At 41.9% G+C, this 23,312-nt stretch overlaps 1 protein-coding gene across 1 annotated transcript in view; it reads right to left on the bottom strand.

Moving 5' to 3' along the window:
- The window catches only part of dner (delta/notch-like EGF repeat containing), a 76,171-nt gene that overhangs the window by 14,605 nt on the left and 38,254 nt on the right, over positions 1-23,312 (bottom strand). The window contains exons 2-7 of the mRNA XM_085379982.1: positions 18,548-18,892; positions 18,363-18,460; positions 12,143-12,306; positions 9,048-9,196; positions 8,111-8,264; positions 5,520-5,633 (exon numbers count right to left, since the gene is read on the bottom strand). Coding sequence (XP_085236108.1) covers positions 5,520-5,633; positions 8,111-8,264; positions 9,048-9,196; positions 12,143-12,306; positions 18,363-18,460; positions 18,548-18,892 — 1,024 coding nt within the window. The remainder of the gene's footprint in view (positions 1-5,519; positions 5,634-8,110; positions 8,265-9,047; positions 9,197-12,142; positions 12,307-18,362; positions 18,461-18,547; positions 18,893-23,312) is intronic.

The following is a 23,312-nucleotide window of genomic DNA, read 5'->3' as shown; positions in this document are numbered from 1 at the left end:
ATTAATTACTTTTAGAATCTTGTAACTCAGTTACTAACTCAGTTACTTTTTTGAAGAAGTAACTAGTAAATATAATTAATTACTTTTTCAAAGTAACTTGCCCAACAGTGGTCCTCAAAGAAGCAATTCAGCATATTCAGAAAAATGTTAAATTACACCTTGAAGCCTGATTAATGGCTTGTTTTCTATAATATCCTCAGAAAGAAAGAGAGAGCAAATGGTTTGACTCAAAATGTTCTTTCATCAGTCCCTCTTCCTTAGTCAGGTCACCAAAAAAACAGAGTGACAGCACCTTAACGCACACCGAAATATTGTGTTGACAGGGACATCTATAATGCTACACCAGCATCTCTGAAGGGGCTGAGTCTGTTTCCGTCATGCTCCTCCGTGTTTGTATGGGGGCTCTGTCCTGTGCACATCCATGATCTCATTTGCTGATGTGCCTCACGTGTTTCTTCTTCGCCTCCTCTCATTATCTTGTGAGCCTCTGCCTCTTTCACCTATCTTCCGATTCTAAAAATAACCTCCTCCCGTCACCCCTTCTCCTCCTCCTCCTCCTCCTCCTCCGTGTTCACCTCCCATGAGAACCACCATTGTGCTGCAGAGAGCAGAAAGACACAGTCTCTACGCACATACCTTTTCTTTGTATGTCTTGGTCCTCTGATTCACAGCGTAGTAACTCCCTGTGCTGACTGCACCAGAGTGCACACTCAATTGAACTAATGAAGAGATCTCTCTGAAGCATCCATTGATCTGCAAGACTTTATTTCACCGTGTGAGCAGGACATTTATCATTCAGCAGAGCGGACAGGAGCAATCAGGAGCAGGCAGGGAAAATATCACCACAGCTCTTCTTCCCTTTGCTGCCTCCTTCTCTTTCTGCTTCATCCCTTCCTTTCTTTGGTCCTCTGACTTCTTCCAAGCCCCCTCATCTCATCTTCCTTTCCCCGTTTCTCTCATACAGTTCCAAAAGCGCCGCTGATACCGAACACACACATAAATGTAATTTCCTGATTTGCATTTGTTCCGCTGTGGTTTAATCCCCCCGCTTTCCTTCGTATTTAACATATTAGCTCCATTTAAGAACTTGAGCTTCATTTCTCTCTTTGTCTGGTTCAGCTTTTATTTTTTCGGTAACACGTACATTTATCTAAAGAGGCACAACTACACTGTGACATAGGTCCCAGCTGACAGAGAGGAGTCTGTTCGTTCCTGCTGCCAGCATTCAAACTGCCAGGAGTTAACAGTATAAATTTAGCTAGCCTGCTCACTCCTCCACCCTTCTACTTTTGGCTGGAGGCAGCCACAGTGCTGGCGTTCACACTTCACACTTTTCTGTCGGTGTGTGTAAGTGAGAAGAAGTTAATATGACGGTGGTTGTCTCTGTTGAGGATTCAGAGTGCGAAACATGGCCTACTTACACATGAAATTCAGATTAAACATGAGACCTACAGGTTTGACTTTCCTTAAGTTAAATTTCCTGCATTCTTCTTCTCAAAGTCTGTCTTAAAACAAGGCTACGTCCAAACAACTAGATTTTCATTTCAAAACATTTGAAAATTTGCAATTTCTGTCCAGATAATAAATCTCCAACTGATACTAACATGCACAAAAAACAACCCAAGACATTCCCTGTAAATTAGGCATGATTGCTGTCATGATCCACAGTCTACAGGTTGTTATCTGCCAGTCAGGACTGAAGATTTGTTTTTTCTTTATGGCCATGTGACAGGGAAATGATGAAGCAGGTAGGTAAGGACACTTAGTAAGACTGGGCTGCAAACCTGGACACCTGGTTCATTGTTTATTAAACTCTCTGCTTCTGACCACACAAATTTAAACACACTAAAATATAGCAATAAAATAGGGACGATAGATTTTTTGGAAGTCACTGTTTTCAGGAGAAATTATGGTTGAGCTTCTTCCTCTTAGAAGGGAGTTTTTCTTTCACACTGTTGTCAAATGCTTGTCAATTGTTGTTTTTTTCTGTATTAATCTTTACCTACAATATAAGGTACTTTGAGGCCAGGGGCAGATCTGAGGGTGGCATGGATATCAAAGCTATTACTTTACGCATATGCTTTAATCTTAAGAAAACATTCATAAAAGCAGTGGATTGTGAATTCCTTTCCTCACTGGTGACCTTGCTCCTTAGGCAGCTGTAGACTGATAATGTGTGTGAGGCCTTCTTTCAGACTGTATATGTATATGTGGTTAAAATACATTAAATACAGCATGTATACACGTTTCATATAAACATAGTCTGTAACTTTCTTATTGACTTTAACCCAAATAATTAGACATTTCAGTTACATGAATAATGTAATATTTTTTGATTTTATGTACTGTCCTAGCCTATATAATAAATAAGTGTGTAGCCCAGTAAGTTTAAAATCCAGAAAGCTACACAACGTGTTATAACTCGTGTTAGAAACACAAGTCTAACTCTTCTAACACGTCTAACGCTCTTTTTATTACAAATAATTAAAGTGTCACATGCTTAAATTTACACAAAATGTCAGAAACCTGCACTATCATGAAAACATTTTCTCCAAAAATGTAAACATCATTTTTCATGAGTTATTGGGTTATTACACACACACGTTCATTCATTTCCAGACTGTAACAATCAACCACCTGTGTTGATCTGAAATGCCCCTGGTGTTGATTTAAAATGTACTCTGGCACAATCAAGGGTCGATTGCTGCTTAAAACAAAAAATAAATCTATATCAACCTGTGGGCGATGTTTTCATGTATTCAATGTTAATTGTAGCGAGGCTCAAACTCTTAATGCTAGGTTATTTTAATAAACAATGTTGTCATATGCAAAGCTAGAGTGACACTAGGAGTGGCAACAGATTATTTTTAGGTTGGGACATGCCACCCCATGCCATCACAGTAGATCCGCCCCTGCTTGCGGCAAGTATTATTGCAATTTGGTGCTATACTGAAAACTGAAAATTGCAAGTGAACCCTTATGACTTCTACATCAGAGAAAGTGCTGCAGCTGGAACTAAGTACATACTTTGTGTTATTATGAGTCGAAAAGCAGGTATAGCATGTGCCAATTTGGCTGTTTAATTTTGCTTGTACTTCTTTGCCAGTGGAGAAAAATAATAAATACAGAGTGTCTCATTTATCATGGATTGCAGAGCGTTTCTGCTCTACTGGCTCCCAAAAAGAGAGAGAGAGAGAAGAAAAGCTGGAAAGCCAGTGTTATCGGTCCATTAAATGGTTGTTATCAGCTGTTATCACTGCCATTGATATTACCAGTAGGCAAACTTTTCCCCCAGCTACAAGGCGCAGTAGGCTGTTGTCAATTCATTTAACTGTGCGGTGTTCCTGCATCGACATAGGTGGAGTGTTTCCAGTTTGAAAGAGCAACTAAAATCTGTGTGAGAATGGTGGAGTTGGCAGAAATCAGATAACTTTCACCAAGGAAATGTTTGTATGGACTCTTTGCATGTAGTGCCATTCTGACTTGTTCTGTTTTTCATCTTAGTGATGCCTGCTAGAAGGTGCAAGACGGCACCAGCTGGCTGTCATAGGAAGCCAGTAACAGCCGTTTGTTGGGTTTATAACAATTTGAAACAGGTGGAATACATTTTTTTTTCCACCTCCATGAGTTGTGAATAAAAGCCTTTGATGATTTCTTACTCAGAGGTTTTACACCTGAGAATGTCAAACTCACTCACACCGTGGTCCACATACAGCCCACTTTGATCTCAAGTAAGCCAGACCAGTGAATCCCCCCGGTCTATCGGTATGAAGAAGTTTAACTGCACACTTAATCCCTAAGATATGTTGGTATTAGAAAATAAAGTGCAATTTCAGCAGTATATTTTCTGCATAACAAAGAAATGCTGTGATAGTAAAAGAATGAAGTCTGTCCCAATGACTCTTTGGGCATAAACTGTAAAAAATAAATGTATAAAATTTTGGAACAAGTTCTGGTAACTCATTGCCCAGAATGTCATTTAACTATAAAACAGATCGTTTTTGGTCATTTACAGAAATTTTTATTTTAAATACCTATAAAACAGGAAGGTAATAATATTGAATAATATGTAATAAATATAGTTAAATATTCAAAACTCATGTCGTCCTTCACTTGTTGCAAAGCTGTCGAGTGGGCTGGATCATAGTCTCTGCTGGGCCGATTTTGGCCCCTGGGCCTTATGTTTGACACAGCAGTTTAACACTGTTATTAAGGATCTCCTTCCTTAAGCCTTGAGGCAACTGTTGTTGTAATTTGTTGCTGTATAAATACATTTGAACTGAATTCTTTGAATTGAAGTCTTCCCTAGTTTTCAAACACACTTAAAAAAAAACAAAAGACATTAAAGTTTCTGACATACAGATAATAAGACATCGTGGGGTCATCTTTGAGCCCTGCAAGCACTTCTCAATTTGACCCCCACCTGCTACCTTATGAAAAGCAGAATATTTGCTCATGCAGTGTGTGAGCAGGTGTTGTAGTTCTGAATGATTACTGAGATATTGATTAATCCCTTGTTAGAAATCATGGCCTGTAATGAAACACCCTTTTCTATGGATTTGTCATTTTGAGTTTGTGTGGGTGGAACATTTTTTTTCCAGGCTGTTACTGATTTTCTCTGCCATTATTTTTGCATTTGTTCCAACAACCAGGTGCTGTTGCAGTGTGAAATCTATCACCTTTCCCGAACTGAGATTTGTGTGTAAAATATGCAGTTTTTCCTTTGTCGCTACTTTGAATTCGTTTCTAAGGTTACACAACATGTGGCAACAAACTTGTCTACAAGTCAAAATTCAGATGCAGCATGAAGTTTTTTCAAACCTCTCCCTTCACAAAATCTCAGCACAGTGACTGCTTTGGCACAGTTCTTGACTGAGCTTTCACCAATATTGCTTTAATCTTAAGACAACATTCATAAAAGCAGTGGATTATGAATTCCTTTCCTCTCTGGAGACCTTGCTCCTTAGGCAGCTGTAGACTGATAATGTGTGTGAGGCCTCCTCCAGACTGAGAATGAACTGACTGCTGGGATTTATCCCTGGAACAACAAAACAATTTTCACTCAAGGCTCTCTTTATTCACATGTTGATGTCCACGGTCGGCTAATATTTTCACAGTCTGTGTACATACTGGAAACCGCAGTGTTGAGAAATGCTGTTTTGACAACTGCTTTGTGGCCACAGGTTTTAGGTCAATTGGGCTATGAAGACTAATTAAAATAGAGGAGGAGGGCTCAAATTAAGCATGTCAGTGGCACAGATACTCTCACACATGCACACGCACGCACACGCAGCGTCTATGATAACAGCTAAAAGCTGCACACACTACTGCGGCAAACGTATTTCTACAGATTTCTCTCTTTTTCCTTCTTTTTCACAAAGGCACACAAACACCATAAGCTGTGAGGTTTCTTGGCAATCTCAAGCACACAGAGCACTCATTTCTGGCAGCTTCACTCATTCCTTCTGATTCACTTACGGCACACGATTGGTTCTAGCATGCGATAACGGGCTTCCTACCTTCGGGACAGTAACACCTGGGCCCGGCCAGGCTGCTGAAACAAGTGGCTCCATTCTTGCAGGGCTGGGAGACGCAGTGATCGACCAACAACTGGCAACGCTCTCCTTCATAACCTGAGAGACACGAGGTTTATGATCACACTGCTTTTGCTGGAGTTAACATTCTGTGTATTGTTATCATACAAGGATGTGATATATAAATATTTATACATCTGCAGAAGACTAAAGTGATGAATACATGGAAAAGCTGGAAATGATTTGCTTTCAATGTTAGATTGTTGGATTGCTAATTAAGTACTGTGTTATTACATTTGTGTTATTACTCTTGACCTTTTAGCTGTTTTATTCCAATACATGAAATCTCTGTTTGCCTGCAAATTGCTCCCACACAATCAGTTCAACAGCCAAAAATGGCACACAGGTACACCTTACACCCCTGAGAGTCTTTATCTACATCAGATATCATGATTATTATGTTACCAGCCTGGCAACCACCTAACAACAGGCTGTAATGCCATCTATAACATGATTTTCACTTTAGGGTAATAACTAAATAATGAATATCCACGTAACTTGAGGGATGCATGATACATTAAGATGTCATCATCTTGCCTAGCAACAACCTACCAGCTGGCTAAATTGACACATTTGTAGCCTTTGTGCACTTACAACACCTTATTAAAAAAGCCTGATATTAATTTTACTGTAATGACACCTAATGTAAACGCAATTTAGGCATGTTATATTATGATGTCATCACATTGTCTAGCAACCACCTAACAACGCCTAACTACAGCATGATCGTAGTAATATTTAATATTATTAAGAGTGGCTGCTCAGAGTTGTGCCTAATTTGGTTTCTAATTAAAGAATAATGTCAGCAAGACCACCTGAGCCACCTAGTAAAGACGGTGGTGTTTGCTGTCTGTTTCCGCTTTCTTAATTTTTTTCCAAACAGATGCTCACAGAGGGCTCGTTAGCACAACATGCTAATGAGAAGTGACTGGCAATCAGTAGTCACCTGTGACATTTACCTTCCTACCACAGGGTCTTTTTTTCCAGTTCCCATCTCAAAATAAATCTGACAAGATCAAAAGTTCAGGCTACTCTCTGCTGCTCTTTTTATTCAGACATTTTCTTAATGAAAGAAGCTCTCACCTCCCAGCCAAGACAACACAGTCAGGTTCCAAAATATGTGAATGGGGAATCTTCTTCAAATACAAAAGCATACTGGGACCACTACTTTTTAAATTTCTAGTTTTTATACATTACAAGAAAACATTGCATACATTTCCATTGCTATGCAGATGACACCCAGCTATATTTATCCATCAAGCCAGATGTCCTAAAGGTATAAAGGCCTGGATGAAATTTTCTGTTTCTAAATTCAAATAAAACTGAGGTTATTGTACTCGGCCCAAAAGCTCTTAGAAACATGGTGTCTAGCTGATACTTACTTTGGATTGCATTACCTTGGCCTCCAGTAACACTGTGAGGAATGTACGTCCTTTAATTTGCATTTTAAAGAAATATGTGGGTGTGCTTTTCTTTTTCCATCTCTGTCTCCGGGTGCTGCTGAAAAGCTACTTCATGCATTTATCACTCATTGGCTGGACAACTGTAATTTATTACAGCCTTCAGTTAATGCAAAATGTTGCAGCGAGAGTCCTGACAGGGTCTAAAAAGAGAGAGTCTTAATTGACTCCCTGCAAAATCCAGAATTGAATTTAAAATCCTTCTCCTCACATACAAGATCTTGAATATTCTGGCCCTATTATATCTTACAGATTTTCATAGTACCATATTGTCCAAATAAAGCACTGCACTCTCAGACTGCAGGCTTACTTGTGTAGAGTTTCTATAAGTAGAATGGGAGACGAGTATTTTGTAGCACCAGTTCCCAGTTTGGATTCGGGAGACAGACACCCTCTCTACTTTCAAAATTATCCCTAAAACTTTCCTGTTTGATAAAGCTTATAGTTAGTGCTGGATCAGGTGACCCTGAACCCTCTTGGTATGCTGCTATAGGCTCAGACTGATGCAGGACTTGATGTGATGCACTGAGCACTTCTTTCCATTTACCACCTTTATTCACCATTTGAACAGATCATTAATTTACCTTCTCCCTCCCTTTTGTCCCATCTCTCTATTTTCTCCTTTTTCTCTTTTCAGGGAGTTGTTCCTTACCAACATCCTTACCACGTGTTGCTCATTGTTTGAGCTTTCTTCAGAGTACTGTATCTTGACACTGCAATATAAAGCACCTTGAGACAAATGGTGTTGTAATTTGGCACTATATAAATAAACCTGAATTGAGATGTTCAAACAGTCTATCTCAAAAACAGCACTGAAAGTAAAACCACACGATATGGCATAAAAACACTGATAGTGTGATAGGCCACACACAAAAGGGTTAATGCTGTGAGTTTTAACCCAAAACACAATCTTTTCTTAACCTTGCAAAGTCAGCTTTGGTGAAAAAAGTGAATGAAAACAAAACAACTCAGTGAGTGAAAATCACGAGCACAAGCATCCGCCTCCAAGCAGCAATATCTGACGCTCTGGAATGAGAACAAGTTCACCACACACACCTGGTTGACAGGTGCACGTGAAGTTGCGTCCTTCACCCCCCTGCCTGATGTCAGTGCAGGTGCCGTTGTTGCGACAAGGTCGGTGGTGGCAGGCGTCATATTCCTCACAAAAAATCCCGGTGTAGCCGTCTTCGCACTCGCAGAAGAAGGTGCTCTGCAAAAAAGCGACAGCACACAGATTTCACGCGTCAAATCAGGGAGCCCTAACGGCGAAACGGCAGGAGGGAGGAAAAACTTGTGAAACAGTAATAATGAGATCGCAGATTGTGAAATAATTCAGCGACACAACAATGCAATTATGAGCAGCGGTGACACAGTTTGGTTTTCTCAGCTAACGAGGGAAAACAGAAGAAACGGCACAAAACCAGACACGGTGAGATGACCTCTCCAACACCTCCCTCTCTACACTTTCATTCACGCTTAAGAGGCACAACCAACCGCTACATCTTTTTTTGGTTCGGTACGTGAATGTTGGGGCTCAGTGGATCCATTTTTAACTATGCGCAACGGATAATTAAAACAGGCCTGCATAAATCAAAAATAGCACCGCAGTGTTTGTTCTTCCAGCTATTAAATTTCAGTGATCAAAACAGAGCACAATAATGCATCTCTGATGATGATGATAATGGGAATTCAGCTTTTTTGGAAGTTGCATGTTTTAGATGTTAGAAAGCAATAAAGAGATTGCTAAAACTAAAGCAATGAGCGTGCCCATTCAGCGGTGCTACCTTTATTTATTTCACTAATTTATGCTAGTTTGTCCCATAAAACGTGAACCTATTGGAGGGCTGTGTATAAAAAAGGCTTTAATTTGTAAAAACCCTTTGAATTAAAGCAAGGATTCTTCATTTTAGTCACATACTGACTGCTGAAAGTAGCTTCTTGTATCAGCGAGCACTGAAATGTGTTCTCGGGTGAAGAAAAGAAACGTTCTCACCTCAGAGGGTTGGGTGATGCATTTGCCTTTTCCGGAGCACTGAGGGTCACTGAAGCTGCTGCCGGGCTCCACACAGCTGCTGGCCTTCACCGTCAGGTTGAGACGGAGCGTGACCTCCGGGGCCGTGGGAGCGCCAACGCGAATCACACCTGCCACAAGAGAGTGTGTAATCTGCTCATTTATACAACAAGTACAGTAATATGTGATGGATAATTTGGATGGATAATTGGACTCGGTGGTGGAGTTTTTAACCATACAGCAGTCTGAAGATGTACTTTCTTTTTCTATTTTCAGACACGGCTCTTCATTTATAAATATCGCAACACCTTTTGGAGAGTTTTTAAAAGGATTCCTGGTCCCCAGAGGATGAATTGTTGGCAAGCCCTTCTCTTTTCTCGCCTAGCGCTCAGCTGTATTTTTAGCCTTTTAGCATGTTGAGTGAATCATCAAACATCGGCCTGCAGCAGCCGCACACAGCTTTCATTTAACAATGCTTTAGTAAAAGTACACACCGCTGCCCCAAAACTGCATAAAACTTAAGTGGTAATAAAAGAATTGATGGATTCAGTTCATTACAGTGACCAAAATAGAGACTGTGCCTCTCTGTCTTTGTCTCTCCCCATCTCTGGATCTATAAATTTAGAACATGTCGTATTATAGGTTCAATCAAAGCTGACAGCTTCGCGGGCACTCGGATAAAAATAGCTTCGTAGTGGATATCACCTGCCATTCTTTTGGAGCAACACCGGTGACGACAGCGATGATGCAAGCTCCTCGGCCAATCGGAGCCCTGATAAAACGACGCGTGTTCCTCCGTCATCCCCGACCGAACCATCGTCAGCACAATGACACTGAAAGTCGGACCTGCGCAGTCATTGCGCTTTTAAACTGCGAGGAAAGCACATGGCCACAAACATGGCACTTCCATCCCATGTGTAGATGGGTGCCTGTGTCTTTCCTCCTGTCCCCTGATCTTGCAGGGAAACATGCAGCACGCTTAAAATCATGCGTAGATGTGAGTTTGGTTTTGTTGCAAGCATTTTTATTCAATAAATGCGATACCGCCTGCGTCTTCATCCTTCTCCCACAAATTGTCCTTCATTCACGCCTCCTTCACGCCCCTTTATCCTTTCCTCTAATCCCTTTCTTTGTTGTCTCCTTTCCTCCCTTGCTCCCTCCTTATCTAACTCTTCTTTCTCCTTCTTCCATCCTTCCTCATCCTCTCTTCTCTCTGATTTAACTCCCCAGTGTCATTGCCACCGCCACCGTGTCCTTCTCTTTCTCCCTCCCTCCGTCTCTCTCCGGTGAAGCTGCCACCGAGTTACCAGACGTGTCAAGGTCAGCAGCCGGGAAGAGTAGCGAAACAGCATCAGGTATGTAGAGCACACGCAGGGGTCAGCCAGCCCTTCAGTCAAAGGAGCGAGGCTCCAATTAACCCCCGGCGGCACCCGCTGCAGCTCACGCCATGGTTTTTTGGCACCACTCTGTGAATACTCAAAAACTGCCCGTGTGAAGCTCGGTATTAAAACACAGATGGAATATCAGCATAAATGTCTGTTCGGTATGCAAATAAAACATTCTGACTCACATATGCAAATGTTATGTTATTTTCCCCCAATGACACTGAAGAATAAACGTCGCAATTACAACTTATTTAAATTCATTAATCCTCTGATTTTTTTGGCTCGGCTGTAAATGATCTATTTGGAGCTTCTTGACGATGTTTCAAATTCAGCTTTTCTGTGGTTGTTGGATGAACTGCCATACACATTAAATAATTAAAAAAACACACGATTCTCTGTAAATATGTATCTAGTTTTAATAAAGTTATGGCTGGTTTGGAGTCATCGAGGGACTATCTATTTATATTTCCCACAATTTTTTTATAGATCATCCTCAAACTTCACAACAATACACCAAGCCTTGGGGGACACGAGTACCTAGGTGGGCTAAACATTTGACCTTGGCCTTCATTCTCAGGCAGCAAGGTCAAAGTCGACCTTGAAAACGAAATTCCAGAAACCATATCAAGTAATGTATCATATGACAGGGCACGGAGACCGCTGTACAACACACTCGAATCTTAAAATCTTTACAGCCTATAGAAGCTAAAGGTTTCAACTAATTCTGCTGCAATCATATCGGCAAAGTTAATAAAATAGGCAGTTTTAGTATGTAGTGCTTCAAGGTTAAGGGTCAAGGGCCAGAGTCACACGAATTAGGGAAAAATCTTAGTTTGTATTGGATCATCTCCAAACTTTGAACCAATATATTAGTCACTAGGGGGGCATTGAGCTCTTTAACTTTATATTTTGACATTAATTAATTCGCTACACTAGATTTTTATATTACCAATGCTGACATCACAGATTTGATATAGGCCCTGTCCTTCAGGAGGAGTTGAGCTCTTGTTTGTTATGTTTCTGTCATGGTTAATCCGCCAATAAGCACAAGCTCGTTAATCTATAATATCTATAATCATTGTGGTTAGAAATGTTCAAATTAAATGTTTTTACCAAAAAAAGCAGAAAAATAGTACAAGTGCGATATTATTTTTGATTAAGATGCCAAACTGCATCCGTTTACTTGCGTTCCTGAACATTTGTTTTTAGTGGTCGAGTGTTGCGCCTAATTCATTTGCAGTGTTTCTGCTCAAATTTGGATTTGAAAACATGAATTCAGTTTAATATTTGCTTAAAAAATAACAACATCATTTTCAATTTTAAAAAAGTGTTTTCTTGATTTTATGGCAGCTGGTCGAATAAATTTGTTAAGCACCGTATGCCTATATTTTCTATGCAGTCTGAGCCAAACATACTCAAACCGGATTTACCAGCTTTTTTAAAGAAATTATTCATAACAAACTAAATCCTCTGTTCTTCTCAAGGCTGTTTAATTTTGATGCCTTTAAGTAAAGACAAATCCAGATTCTTGGCTTCTGTGTCCAGAAATACAGCTCAGGGCTGGTTGCCTCAAAGAGCTAAATGCTAACATGCTGATGTTTGGCACATGTCCACTATTGTAGTTTCCTGTGTTTGCATGCTAATATTTCCCAAAAGGCATTATTAAAAAGTACCAGGACACCAGAGGCTTACTCAGGAAGTAGTTCTGTCCCAGGGGAAGCAAGTGGTCTGGCACCACCAGTCCATCCGGGGTCTGCAGGAACCACATGGTGGTGCCGTTCAAAATGGACGAACGGAGGAAACCCTCTTCGTTCACTCGCCACAGCACGGGAGCTCCACTGGCATTCACCACGACCCTGTTTGGAGCAGAGACAGGAAGGGAATCAAGTATGATGAGGCTGCTTTCCCAGCTCGTGACGAACGCTTACAGCCTTCAGTGTGTAAATCATAGGTTGCACAAGAAAATTCAAGACTCAGTGCTCAAACACAATCCACGTAGTGCACGCTTTTGCTACTGTATACCTAGCGAGGGTCTAATCCATCTTGCCAGCCATGAACCTTTTTAAAATGTCAGCATGTCAGCTTGAAATATTAGACACATGAATGAATCTTCTATGTGAAGCTGCCTGCTTCTGCTAATGATTATTTTATTCAAAAGAAGAAGTTTGGTGAAATATCATCCCGTGTGCACACGTCATGGTCGACAGCAGCTCAACAGTCAGTCAGTTTTTGTACCGAAGGACATTTTGTGCGGCGTACCCGATGATTAAAGTACTGTCCTCCTGTTGGTGAGTCCAAGCTGGGATCATAGTCAGGTCTGTGAGTAATGACTGCCAGAGAGGTTGATGCTTCTTGTGGAAACACTGTGAATCTTGTGAATAGAGTTGTGAAATACAATCAGTGTTGCTGGCATCCATCATTCACACTGAGCCATTAAATAGACCCCCGGGGACACGGAGGTCTCTGCAGACCACATAATTCAAACATAAGTCACATAAAAATACCAGTGACACCAAAATGATCTCTTTGGTCTCTTATTTAGACAAACCTATTATTGAGCAATTCCAAATTAATGTCTATGCAGAGGCCAAGATCAGCAACCCAAATGATATCGATGAGACAAAGTATTATTTACAGAGCTCAGTCCATCTCTCACTGCTACCAAAGCCACAGCCAACACGGACCATGAGGGTAAATCCCGTATCTGGAGGCCTACTGTTCTGGGGATCGTGCTGCCAGCAGGATGATCTAATCCCTCTGGGCAGAGCGAGAAGAACAATGCGCGCCATGTTTCATGCCAGAGACGCCGAGCTCCACCAGCTGCTTGCTGAAGAGACAGTAAAGAGCAGAGCCAAGCCGAGCTGAGCCGAGCTGGATCACCACGCAGAGCAGAGTGAAATCTGTCACTGGGGGTTGTGAGAGGCAGCAGCTTCAATGAGCCTCCTCTTGTTTAAATGCAATTGAGAAGCCCTCTAACCCCACTCCCACACCTAATCCATCCAATATTAACAAAAACAAAAATCAATCTGATTACTGTTATTATCTGTTCTAATGAACGCTTGTTACTTATAAGAGCAGTAATTGTTATTATTACCTCTGTGTGCTTTTCATACACTCAGCCACAGATGAAACAGATTTACAGAGAAATTAGGATAAAAAAATGACAGATACAGGATGTGCCTGGCGTGACAAATAAGCACACAGGAGTGTTTGTAACAAGCTGTTTGATTCATTACTAAAACATAAAAAATCAGAGTCAACTTTGCTGGCATGAAAAAATATAAAATGGTAATAAATTATTCAGAATTAAAGACTGATATTTGTAGTGCTGTGTAAACATACTGAGCCAGCCCGTCATGGGAAATAGGTGCAGGGACTTATTATAACAAGTGTAAGTGTTCTTGGCAATACAGTATATGAGGCATAAACAGAGTTTATACAATTCTAATAAGCTCAATATTTAATAACCAGTCTGAACTCTCTTAGTCCAACTTCCTTATAAAGTAGTCTTCAGGAATAGTTCTCCAGGCTTCCTGAAGGACATCCAAAGCTCTTCTTTGGATGTTTCTGCTGTTTGTTCTGTTCTCTGTCAAGATGACCCCACACTGCTTCACTAATGTTGATGTCTGGGCTCTGGGGAGACCAATCCATGACACGCAGTGTTTCATTCAGTGTTTTTCTATCCAGGTGTGCTTTGGCAGCATGTTTGGGATCATTGTTATGAAGAAAAAGCAAATTGCTGCAAGTGATGCTACTTTTCTGTGTTTATTCTGTATTTCCATCGTTTTGACAAGATCCACAACACCACAGGCTGAAACGCAGCCCCAAACCATGACAGATGGTTGCAGACACTCACTGCTGTACCTGTCTCCTCATCTCCTCCATACATCCTTATGATTGCTCATTTGGATTCGTCGCTCCATCAGACTTCTTGTCACTGATTTTCAGTCCAATTCTTGTGTAATTTGGCATGCGTCAGTCTTTTCTCCCTGTTTCCCTTCCTTAAGAATAACTTCTTGACAGCCAATATTCCACTGAGACCATTTCTGATGAGGCTTCAGTGAACAGTAGATGATCAACTGAAGGCTCAGATGCATCTCTCGGGTCTTGTTGGTCGCTTTGCTGGATTTTTTCCTGTCTTAAGGACATGACTTTCAGATTCTGTTCATCTGCTGTAGATACCTTTTCTTTTGTCTTCCACTCTCCAGTTTCCTCAGATTTCTTAAGGATAGACGCCATACTATGCCAGGTATCCAACTAACAACTCTCACCTTACCGGTGCAAATATTTTATCTTATGCCTGTCAAACTGTGCTGTATTTGGCATTTTTTGCTGCGTGTTTTGTGACAGGCTGCTAGTAACAAAGCACTTAAAGATACAATTAAAAACTGGTTCTTTGTAGACACAAGATATACCTCGAATTAGGTGCCTTTTGGGGCTTGAATGATTCATGAGTTTTAAGTGGCTTAACACTCCTCTGAAAATGGTCAGGTACATAAAGTGGACTGAAATCTAGTAAAAAGCAGCCAATTCTACACCAGCAATAAGAAAAATGCTGCCAAAGCATACAAAACAAAACGGAAATAGAAAAAACGAAAACAGAAATAGGTCAACAACAAAAAAAAGGGGGAAGTGTTTCTGGGGAGACAATAACTCGAGGGACCAGTTGCAGGAACCCAAAACATGGTAGGCGTGTATGTTTATCATGACTCACATAATACTGATGACAGATTTTTAGGCTAACAGTCAGGCTAACACACTTACATCTCATCTTTTCTTTCCTCACAAAAACGATAAATCCTCCACTTCTTTTAAGTGTCTCCCAGCAAAATCCTTAGCATATTTTGGTTCCTGCAACTGGTCCATCGGGTTATTGTCTCCCCAGAAACACTTCCCTTGTGCTTTTTGAGATCTGTTTTTTCCTATTTCTGTTTTCTTTTTTCCTGTTTCCGTTGTGTTTTGTGTGCTTTCTTATTGCTGGTGTTTTCTTAAGTTGCTGTCTGTTTGGCCTCTCAGGGCCACCGTACAATGCCCAAAAAAAGACCTTCAGAAAACCTGGAAAACTATTTTTAAACATCACTAAAGACTAAGACTTTTACACAGCACTAAATTTATTATTCAAAAGAGGACAGAACTGCTTAAGTAAGCCAATTTTGCTTTTAAAAAGAAATCTGCCAGGCACACTTTGTGGTCCATAAGGATATATTGTAGGTTTGAGCTGAGGAGCGAGGGCAGGTTGGATGAATCAATACGATGGCTGTCCCACAGCGCTGCGGCAAAGAGGGGGGCTGAGCCTGGAGGTGAAGCTATGAGCAGTGACTGCAGTAATAAGATGGTGGACGGGCTGCTTGTAGCTGAAATGAGTTTTCCTTCGCTTCAGCCTGAGGCGCAACATGAGGAGTCGAGATATCCGGGGGTTTTTAAATGAAAATGTGCCCGGTGATATCTGACAGCTAGTCCTGCATTTGAATGCTCTACACTCATGCGACACGCATGAGTGTAGTAAGGCTTTGTTCGACTTCATGTTGGCATTTGTCTCATTTTTCGTGGCCAGTGAATAATTGTGACCTAGAGTGATTATTATTAATTCAAAGCGCTTGCATTAAAACAGTTCATAGTCTTGCGAGTGATACTCAGGTTCAGCGTACGCACGTCTGTTTAGAGACATGACAGCTACTCTCTCCGGCTTCTCTGGGATCTGAAGCTTCATCATCATACTATCAGCATCTCTAAATCGATGCCACTTTGGGATTGCTGCTTCATTCCTAAGTGCGGTGCGTCAGGTTTGTAAGAGTGACCTTCACTGCCTGCATCTGGGCGTGCGTTCAGATGTCATGTGCAATTATACAGTATGAAAACAAAGCAGCAGCAGTTGATTAACTCGCAGCTCTCGGTCTGCGGTCGTGATGAGGGGCCCGAGTCGTGCCTGCAATATGTAAGGAGGTTCTACATAAAGGACCGCCAGCATTCACCTTGACCATTCCTTCAGCATAATTCACTGACCCTTATTTACTGAGCAAGAGGAAGAAAGTTTGCGAGCAAACAAGCTCCGAAAATACAGAACGCACTTTCAGTCACGTAACGCCAAAGTCTTACGTGCAAGAGCCGAGTCACGAGGGGATTCAAGTGGGAGGCAATTAGCTTAAAAATCTTTGAGCTGTGTTCGGTTTCCAAGGAAAGTTTCTGCATGCAAGTATGCAGATGAAAGGCTGCACAAAGTAGAATCTATTTTAATGTATCTTGATGATAATTATGCGCCCGATATACCGGACAGCGTGCTTTGTTGTTCCTCTTGCTGATTAGGAGCCAAAGAGCTGAGCTAATTTTGCTGAGATGGTTTTTTAAGCTCGATTCTGGTGTTTGTGTGTTCACATAACACAGAGGTGAAAAGCTATCGCTGGCCACTTGTAGGTGAAAGTTTTCCCCACAACACTCTCTCCTGAGGGCATTTCCACATCACTGAGCTAATGCCACAAGTTCATGTCATGTTGTTCACGCGGTAATTACAAAAAGCTGAGATGGGAAATTTTCCTGGTTGTAAATGAAAGAGTTGTAAGTATCAGAAAAAACATAAAAAATTACTGCTGCTACAACTAGACTGCTAAGCACTCTGAATTATGAGGGCAGGAAAATAGCTGATTTAGGATACATACAGCTCAAACCCCTTTATCAGGAGTTTTTTTCCCATTATAGCACCACTACAAAATACTTTGACCACCTGTCCAGGGTCTACACGGCCTGTGATAGCTGGGATATGCTGAAGCCCTCCCCCACGATGGATCGAAGAAGACTAATCATTCCAAAGCACTGCACACAAACAGGTGTTTCCATCAGAGCATGCCTGAGACATTTGTCAATATTATTGGCTGACAGTGGCCTATCACAGATAGAGCACTGATATGAAACACTTTTTTCACAGCATAAAAAGCAAAAGACTATCCTTAGGGAACTCTGAAATTATGTCATCACATGGTTTGTTGAGCAGAGCATCTCCAGCTCCAGTGTTCGCAACACTCTCGTACTCTCATGTGTGTATTACATGCAGTGTAGTGCATGCCACAGCTGAGCAGACAGAAGCAGTGTCTTCACGATTAGTTGAAAACTAGTTTATTTAAAATCAGCGCTATTTCGTCTGTGTAGGTTCTCAGTTGTCCACGTTATGGGAGTCTAAGGAGCTTGGAAAGAAAGCACTGGACTTCTTTAAGTTTCAGGAAGATGTTTCTCATCTTAAGTTTCGTCACCTCTAAAACTGAAAGATGGAGAGTCCCAGGTATTTAAACCATAGTGGTAATCCCTTAACAGGGTTTTGACCCACTTATACCCACTCATCACATGAACCAAGGTATGAAAAAAAGGCAGAAGGTTCAATAAACACTCCATTTTCAAAAAAATCTGAATTTTCTGGCCATTATTTTACAGCTCAGACTTTAAAGGGCTAACCTCCAAGCCCTTTAAAGTCTGGTTTACCGAAAGAAAGAAAGAAATCGTAGTCCCTGTGTTAATATTAGTCTGGAGTAATTTAGCAGCAACAACACATGATTAAAACACAATACTGGTGTCAAACTGTCTTTTTGCTATCGATGTTATTTCAGTTGGATGAATGTGTGCGTTTATTGAATTTACAGAAGCTCTCATGTACACAAACATGTTCCGGGTTCGTATTCCCAAGCAAGTTTATTTGGTCTCTGAATCTCTATTGGGAAAATTTAATTAAGCTGTCATTCTGTCTGCTGAGCAAACGGCATCTCTCGAGTACTTAAAAGAAACCAGACAGATACAGCGGAAACAGAGCGAGATGAATAAACAAGGCCCCACAGGTAGAGCTCGCCCTGCGGGCTGTGGTTCTGGTTGATCAGAGCTTGCTCTAAGGGGACAGCAATGAGTTATAAAAGGTACTTGATGGTACTCTTACTTTACAGCCGTCTCTTCAGGCACCTCCAGAGACAGAGTCAGAGTTCCTGATGTCAGCTCACAAAGCTCAGGACTCACACAGTGCAGACCCTCGGTCACCTGAAACACACACGCATCGCCACACAGCATGAAATCTTTGTACTTTTTTTTAAATTTAAGCTCTACAGCAGCTTAAATTTATCTCACCCTGTCTGCCTCCCACGGCACTACCAGCAACCTCTGCCCAGGTTTGGGTTGCCATGGCTGCAGGGTGGGAGGAGGCGGCGTTGTGGTGGTGGGGACGGTGGTCGGTTGCGGCGGCTGAGTGGCGGCTGTGGTCGTGGAGGCGACTGGGGTGGCCAGCTCAGGAGCGGAGGGGGTGGCGGGGTCCCAGTCTGCGGCCGGCAGGTCCAGCAGGACCTGATCGCACCTCTCCCCCTCGTAACCTTCGGCGCACTCGCAGGTGTAGGCCTGCTCCCCCTCCTCGCTGCCGTTGCGCTGGCTGCAGTTTCCATGGAGACAGGGGCTGCTGGCACAGGGGTCTGTGAAAAACTGAGATAATGGAGAAAATAAATAACCGGCAAAACATCAAGAGGAAGAAACGGAACGAAAAACACTCAGATGCTTCTCACTGCTGTCCTCACTGCCCGAGCACCTTTCGTTTTTTTCTTTCTTTGCCTCCACATCATTTTTTACATCCAAATCACAAAATGTCAACAGAGTAGTCAGCTTCTGTTTTAATGGGCTCTCGGAGCGGGCCCTTGAACGATGTGGAGGACATTTTATAAGTAGTCCAAGCTCGCACTCATCATTTCCTTTTCCCTCGGTGCTCAGCGTCTTCTTTTATTGCTCTCTGACTCAGCTTCCCTGTTTATATCCTCATCTCTGCTTTTACCTTTTATTAAATTTTGGACTCTTTGTTTCCAGTAAATTGTCGAGGGACGGCTTTTCTTCCATCCCTTCTTATGCATATATAATTTTATTATTCCACTCTCACAGCATGGACCCACTTACACTTTGTCCCAAAATACGGTTTCCCCCTCATCGTGCAGCAAAGAGAAAAATGCACCCTGACAGCCTCCTTCATGCTGGTTTCCCCCATCAATAATTGATCATATTTGGAGAAAACACTGAGGCGTGGATGTTGAAGGTGAAAAGGGACAAAGCCGCGTTTATGAAGCTCGCTGTCTCACACTGTGTTTGGCTTTCAGAGCCTTCTCTAATCCCGCTGCCTCTTTTTCTTTTTTAAAGCAATTTCCCTGCAACATCCTCAGGTATCTGTGACTCCAGCTGTCTAATATGAATGAATGTAGATGCAGTTTTATTAAAGGCAGCTGAAAACAGAAAATCAGGGTGAACAGAGGCAGGGGAATGATGCTCACACCAAAAAAAAACCCCCAAAAACCCTCAGTGCATAAAGATGTGAGCATTAAGTATGTGCGAGAAGCAGCAGAACAACAAGGCATCATTAACAGTCCACTCTCTCCGCAAGCAAGTCACAGCTCATTAGTGCTAATCTCTCTCAGGTTTTTACAAGCAATGCTTCTATCAAACTTTCCCTGCTCCGAAGCTCAGAGAGTCCCAGCAGTCCCAGCGAGCTGCTCAGCAGTGGTTGCACAGTCTGCTGCTCTTATCTGCACTCAGACGGCACCGGGGATTGAGTTTATCAACCTTTAGAGAACAGCAATGCTGCCTTATTGCAGGAAGCATTAGAGTCCGGCTCATGACCTTTTTCATGTGTCACTCCTGATTTTTTTCCCCCCTCCATCCCAAATGTCTCCATCCAGGCTGCACGAAATGTGCTCAAGCACAGCACAACAGGACCAGACCCAATGAGGTAAAACCTGCATGACAAAAAAAATCCCTGTCGCTTATTGTGAAGACTTTCCAAGGCTGAAAGTAGAGGTAATACAATCCTGCGCTGCCTCGTCTTCTAGTATTCTAGTAGCATGAAGCACCTCAAGCTAAAGCCTCAGTATAGAGATAGTTATAGCAATGCTTCTCTGACAGGGATGATCAAAGTGAACATTATTATCTTTATAAAGTTAAGTTCGTGTTTGAGCTTTCTTTAAAAAACTGTCAGGTTTAGATGTTTGCTACATTTGTACGACTGCGTTAGCGCCAACAGAATTTATTCAATGTTTTTTTGGTTGATAATAATCTACAGAAATATTGCAGTGAATGCCTCCAGCTCCTCAGCTGTGGAGATTTGGTCATTTTTGTCTGAAAATTTCTGATGCTGAGTAGATCATCTGGAAAACAAAAGTTCCAAATCTGTTCATTCACTTACAAAAAGACAATATACTTGATTGGATGTTCTTAGTTTTTCAAAGAAGAGAAACTAAACACACCTTGGATTCAGTACCTCGTAGTATCAATAACTTGCAGTTATCATTTCCTCTATTACTGTATCCGTCTGTCACACCATTGTGCAGGAATTTTGGCCCATTTTTCTTTACAACATTGCTTCAGTTCATTAAGTTTTTCCACAGCACTTCGATTGAGGTCTGGACTTTGGACCATTACAACACCTTGATTCTTTTGCTATTCTGCCATTTTGTTGTAGATTTGCTGCAGTGCTTGGGATCATTGTCCTATTGCATGACCCAATTTAAGCCAAGCAGACGGATGGCCTTGCATTTGACTCTAGAATATTTTGGTATACAGCAGAGTTCATAGTAGTCTCAATTGCTGCAAGGATCTCAAAACAAGACCAAATCACCACGCCTCCACCGCCGTGCTGAAAGTTGGTATGATGGTCTTTGGACTTCACCAGATGTGTCCCTGTGCATTATAACCAGACATCTCCAGTTTTATGTCATCCGTCCAAAGGATAGTCTTCCAGAAGTCTTGTGGTTCTTCAAATCCAATTTTGAAAATCTAAGTCTAAACCTTTCCAAATAAGTTATACTGATTAAGTATTTTTATAATTGTACTGTCAGAACAATTGTGGCCTGTAGAGTCTGACATGTAGCTCTTGGTTTTTTGCTGTCTCTGAGCATTTCACAGTCTGTTGTTAGGGTGAATTTACCCAGATGTCCACTCCTGGGACATCTATGGCTTCCACATTGACAAATGATGTTTCTCATGGTAGAATGATGGACTTATAACCCTTCCCAGACTGTTAAAGGGAGGTAATAGTTTGAGCATGTTGCTGATGCTTTTCCTTCTTAGCATTGTGTTTACACACACCTGAACGCTCCAGACCTGCACACCGCCAGAACATCTGCTTTCATGGAGGTGCTCACACTTGCTGCTCATCATTTACTCAAGTGCATTTGATCAGCAGCACCTGGCTGCTGCTTACACTCTTAATTCCAATGGAAGCTGTACAGGTGTAGAGCTGCAGTTGATTAATTCAATAAAAATGTCCTTAGTCTGTTTTTGTAACGTGTAAGTTAGCCTTGGAATAGATTCACAAGCATTTAAAACAGACCACCTATCTGCCTGATCAGATCTTTTACCAGGACAGGGGAGGTGTGTGCAGTAACTCTTATCACTTCAGTACGTAGATGCTGGTGACTCTGCGGGCACAGTTCTGCCCAGTATCACTCTTATCAGCTGCATATACTGAAAACAGGTTTGCAGAGTTATATCAGATTGATCATGATGTCCTGACATGCTTGGTGTTAGCTATTCGTGTTTTACGTGTCTTCCTGCATCATTTTTCTGATTGTTCTGCTGCACCAGACCGCTCATATGCCTGGGGTCTGGCTAACCATGTGAATCAATTTCTTCTAAGCAGCTGATAATAACCCACATTAGCTCATTTATCTATATCCCCACATGCTCCAACACACAGTACAAAGAGATCCTCCGAGGCCAAATTAATTGCTTCTCAAGGTGCTGTGATCTATTTGCTAATTTGAGATAGCCGCCCTGAGGAGAAAAGATCAATACAGCTGGATGGAGGGAAACAACCACAATACTTAAGCACTGACAGCCACAATTTAACCTGGTGGAGGTGCTGGATGAGTCTGTTTTTAAAGACATGCCACACACACACATGAAGACACACTACATTGCCAACATGTTTTACTCAGTCATCCAAATCACTGAGTTCACGTGTTTCAATCACGTTGATGGCCACAGGAGTATAAAATCAGATGTCAGATGCGGTGGTATAAAGCACACCACCAGTGGACTCTAGAGCTGTGATGAATCACGCCTCTCCGTCTGGCAGTCTGACGGACGAGCCTGGGTATGGTGGTTGCCAGGAGAACAGTACTTGCCTGACTGCACTGTGCCAACTATAAGGTTTGGTGAAGGGGGGATTATGGTGAGGGGTTGTTTTTCTGGAGTTTGGCTCGGCCTCTTAGGTCCAGTAGAAGGAACTCTTAATGTTTTAGTATAACAAGACATTTTGGACGATTTCAGCTCCCGATTTTGTGGGAACAGTTTGGGGATGGTCCCTTCCTGTTCCAACGTGACTGCACACCAGTGCACAAAGCAAAGTACATAAAAACATGGATGAGGGAGTTTGGTGTGGAAGAACTTGACTGGCCTGCACAGAGTCCTGACCTCAACCTGAACACCTTTGGGATGAATTAGAGTGGAGACTATGAGCCAGGCCTTCTGATCCAACATTAGTGTCTGACCTCATACAGTGGGGCAAAAAAGTATTTAGTCAGCCACCGATTGTGCAAGTTCCCCCACCTAAAATGATGACAGAGGTCAGTAATTTGCACCAGAGGTACACTTCAACTGTGAGAGACAGAATGTGAAAAAAAAATCCATGAATCCACATGGTAGGATTTGTAAGGAATTTATTCGTAAATTAGGGTGGAAAATAAGTATTTGGTCACCTCAAACAAGGAAAATCTCTGGCTCTCACAGACCTGTAACGTTCTCTGTAAGAAGCTTTTCTGTCCCCCACTCGTTACCTGTATGAATGGCACCTGTTTGAACTCATCATCTGTATAAAAGACACCTGTCCACAGCCTCAAACAGTCAGACTCCAAACTCCGCCATG

The sequence above is a fragment of the Rhamphochromis longiceps genome, linkage group LG14 (assembly GCF_057381845.1).
Source record: "Rhamphochromis longiceps isolate RC_006_pf linkage group LG14, R_longiceps_female_GT1.1, whole genome shotgun sequence".
NCBI classification, from domain to species: domain Eukaryota; kingdom Metazoa; phylum Chordata; class Actinopteri; order Cichliformes; family Cichlidae; genus Rhamphochromis; species Rhamphochromis longiceps.
The sequence above is the reverse complement of the archived record's forward strand: the minus strand, read 5'-3'. Positions and strand labels throughout refer to the sequence as shown.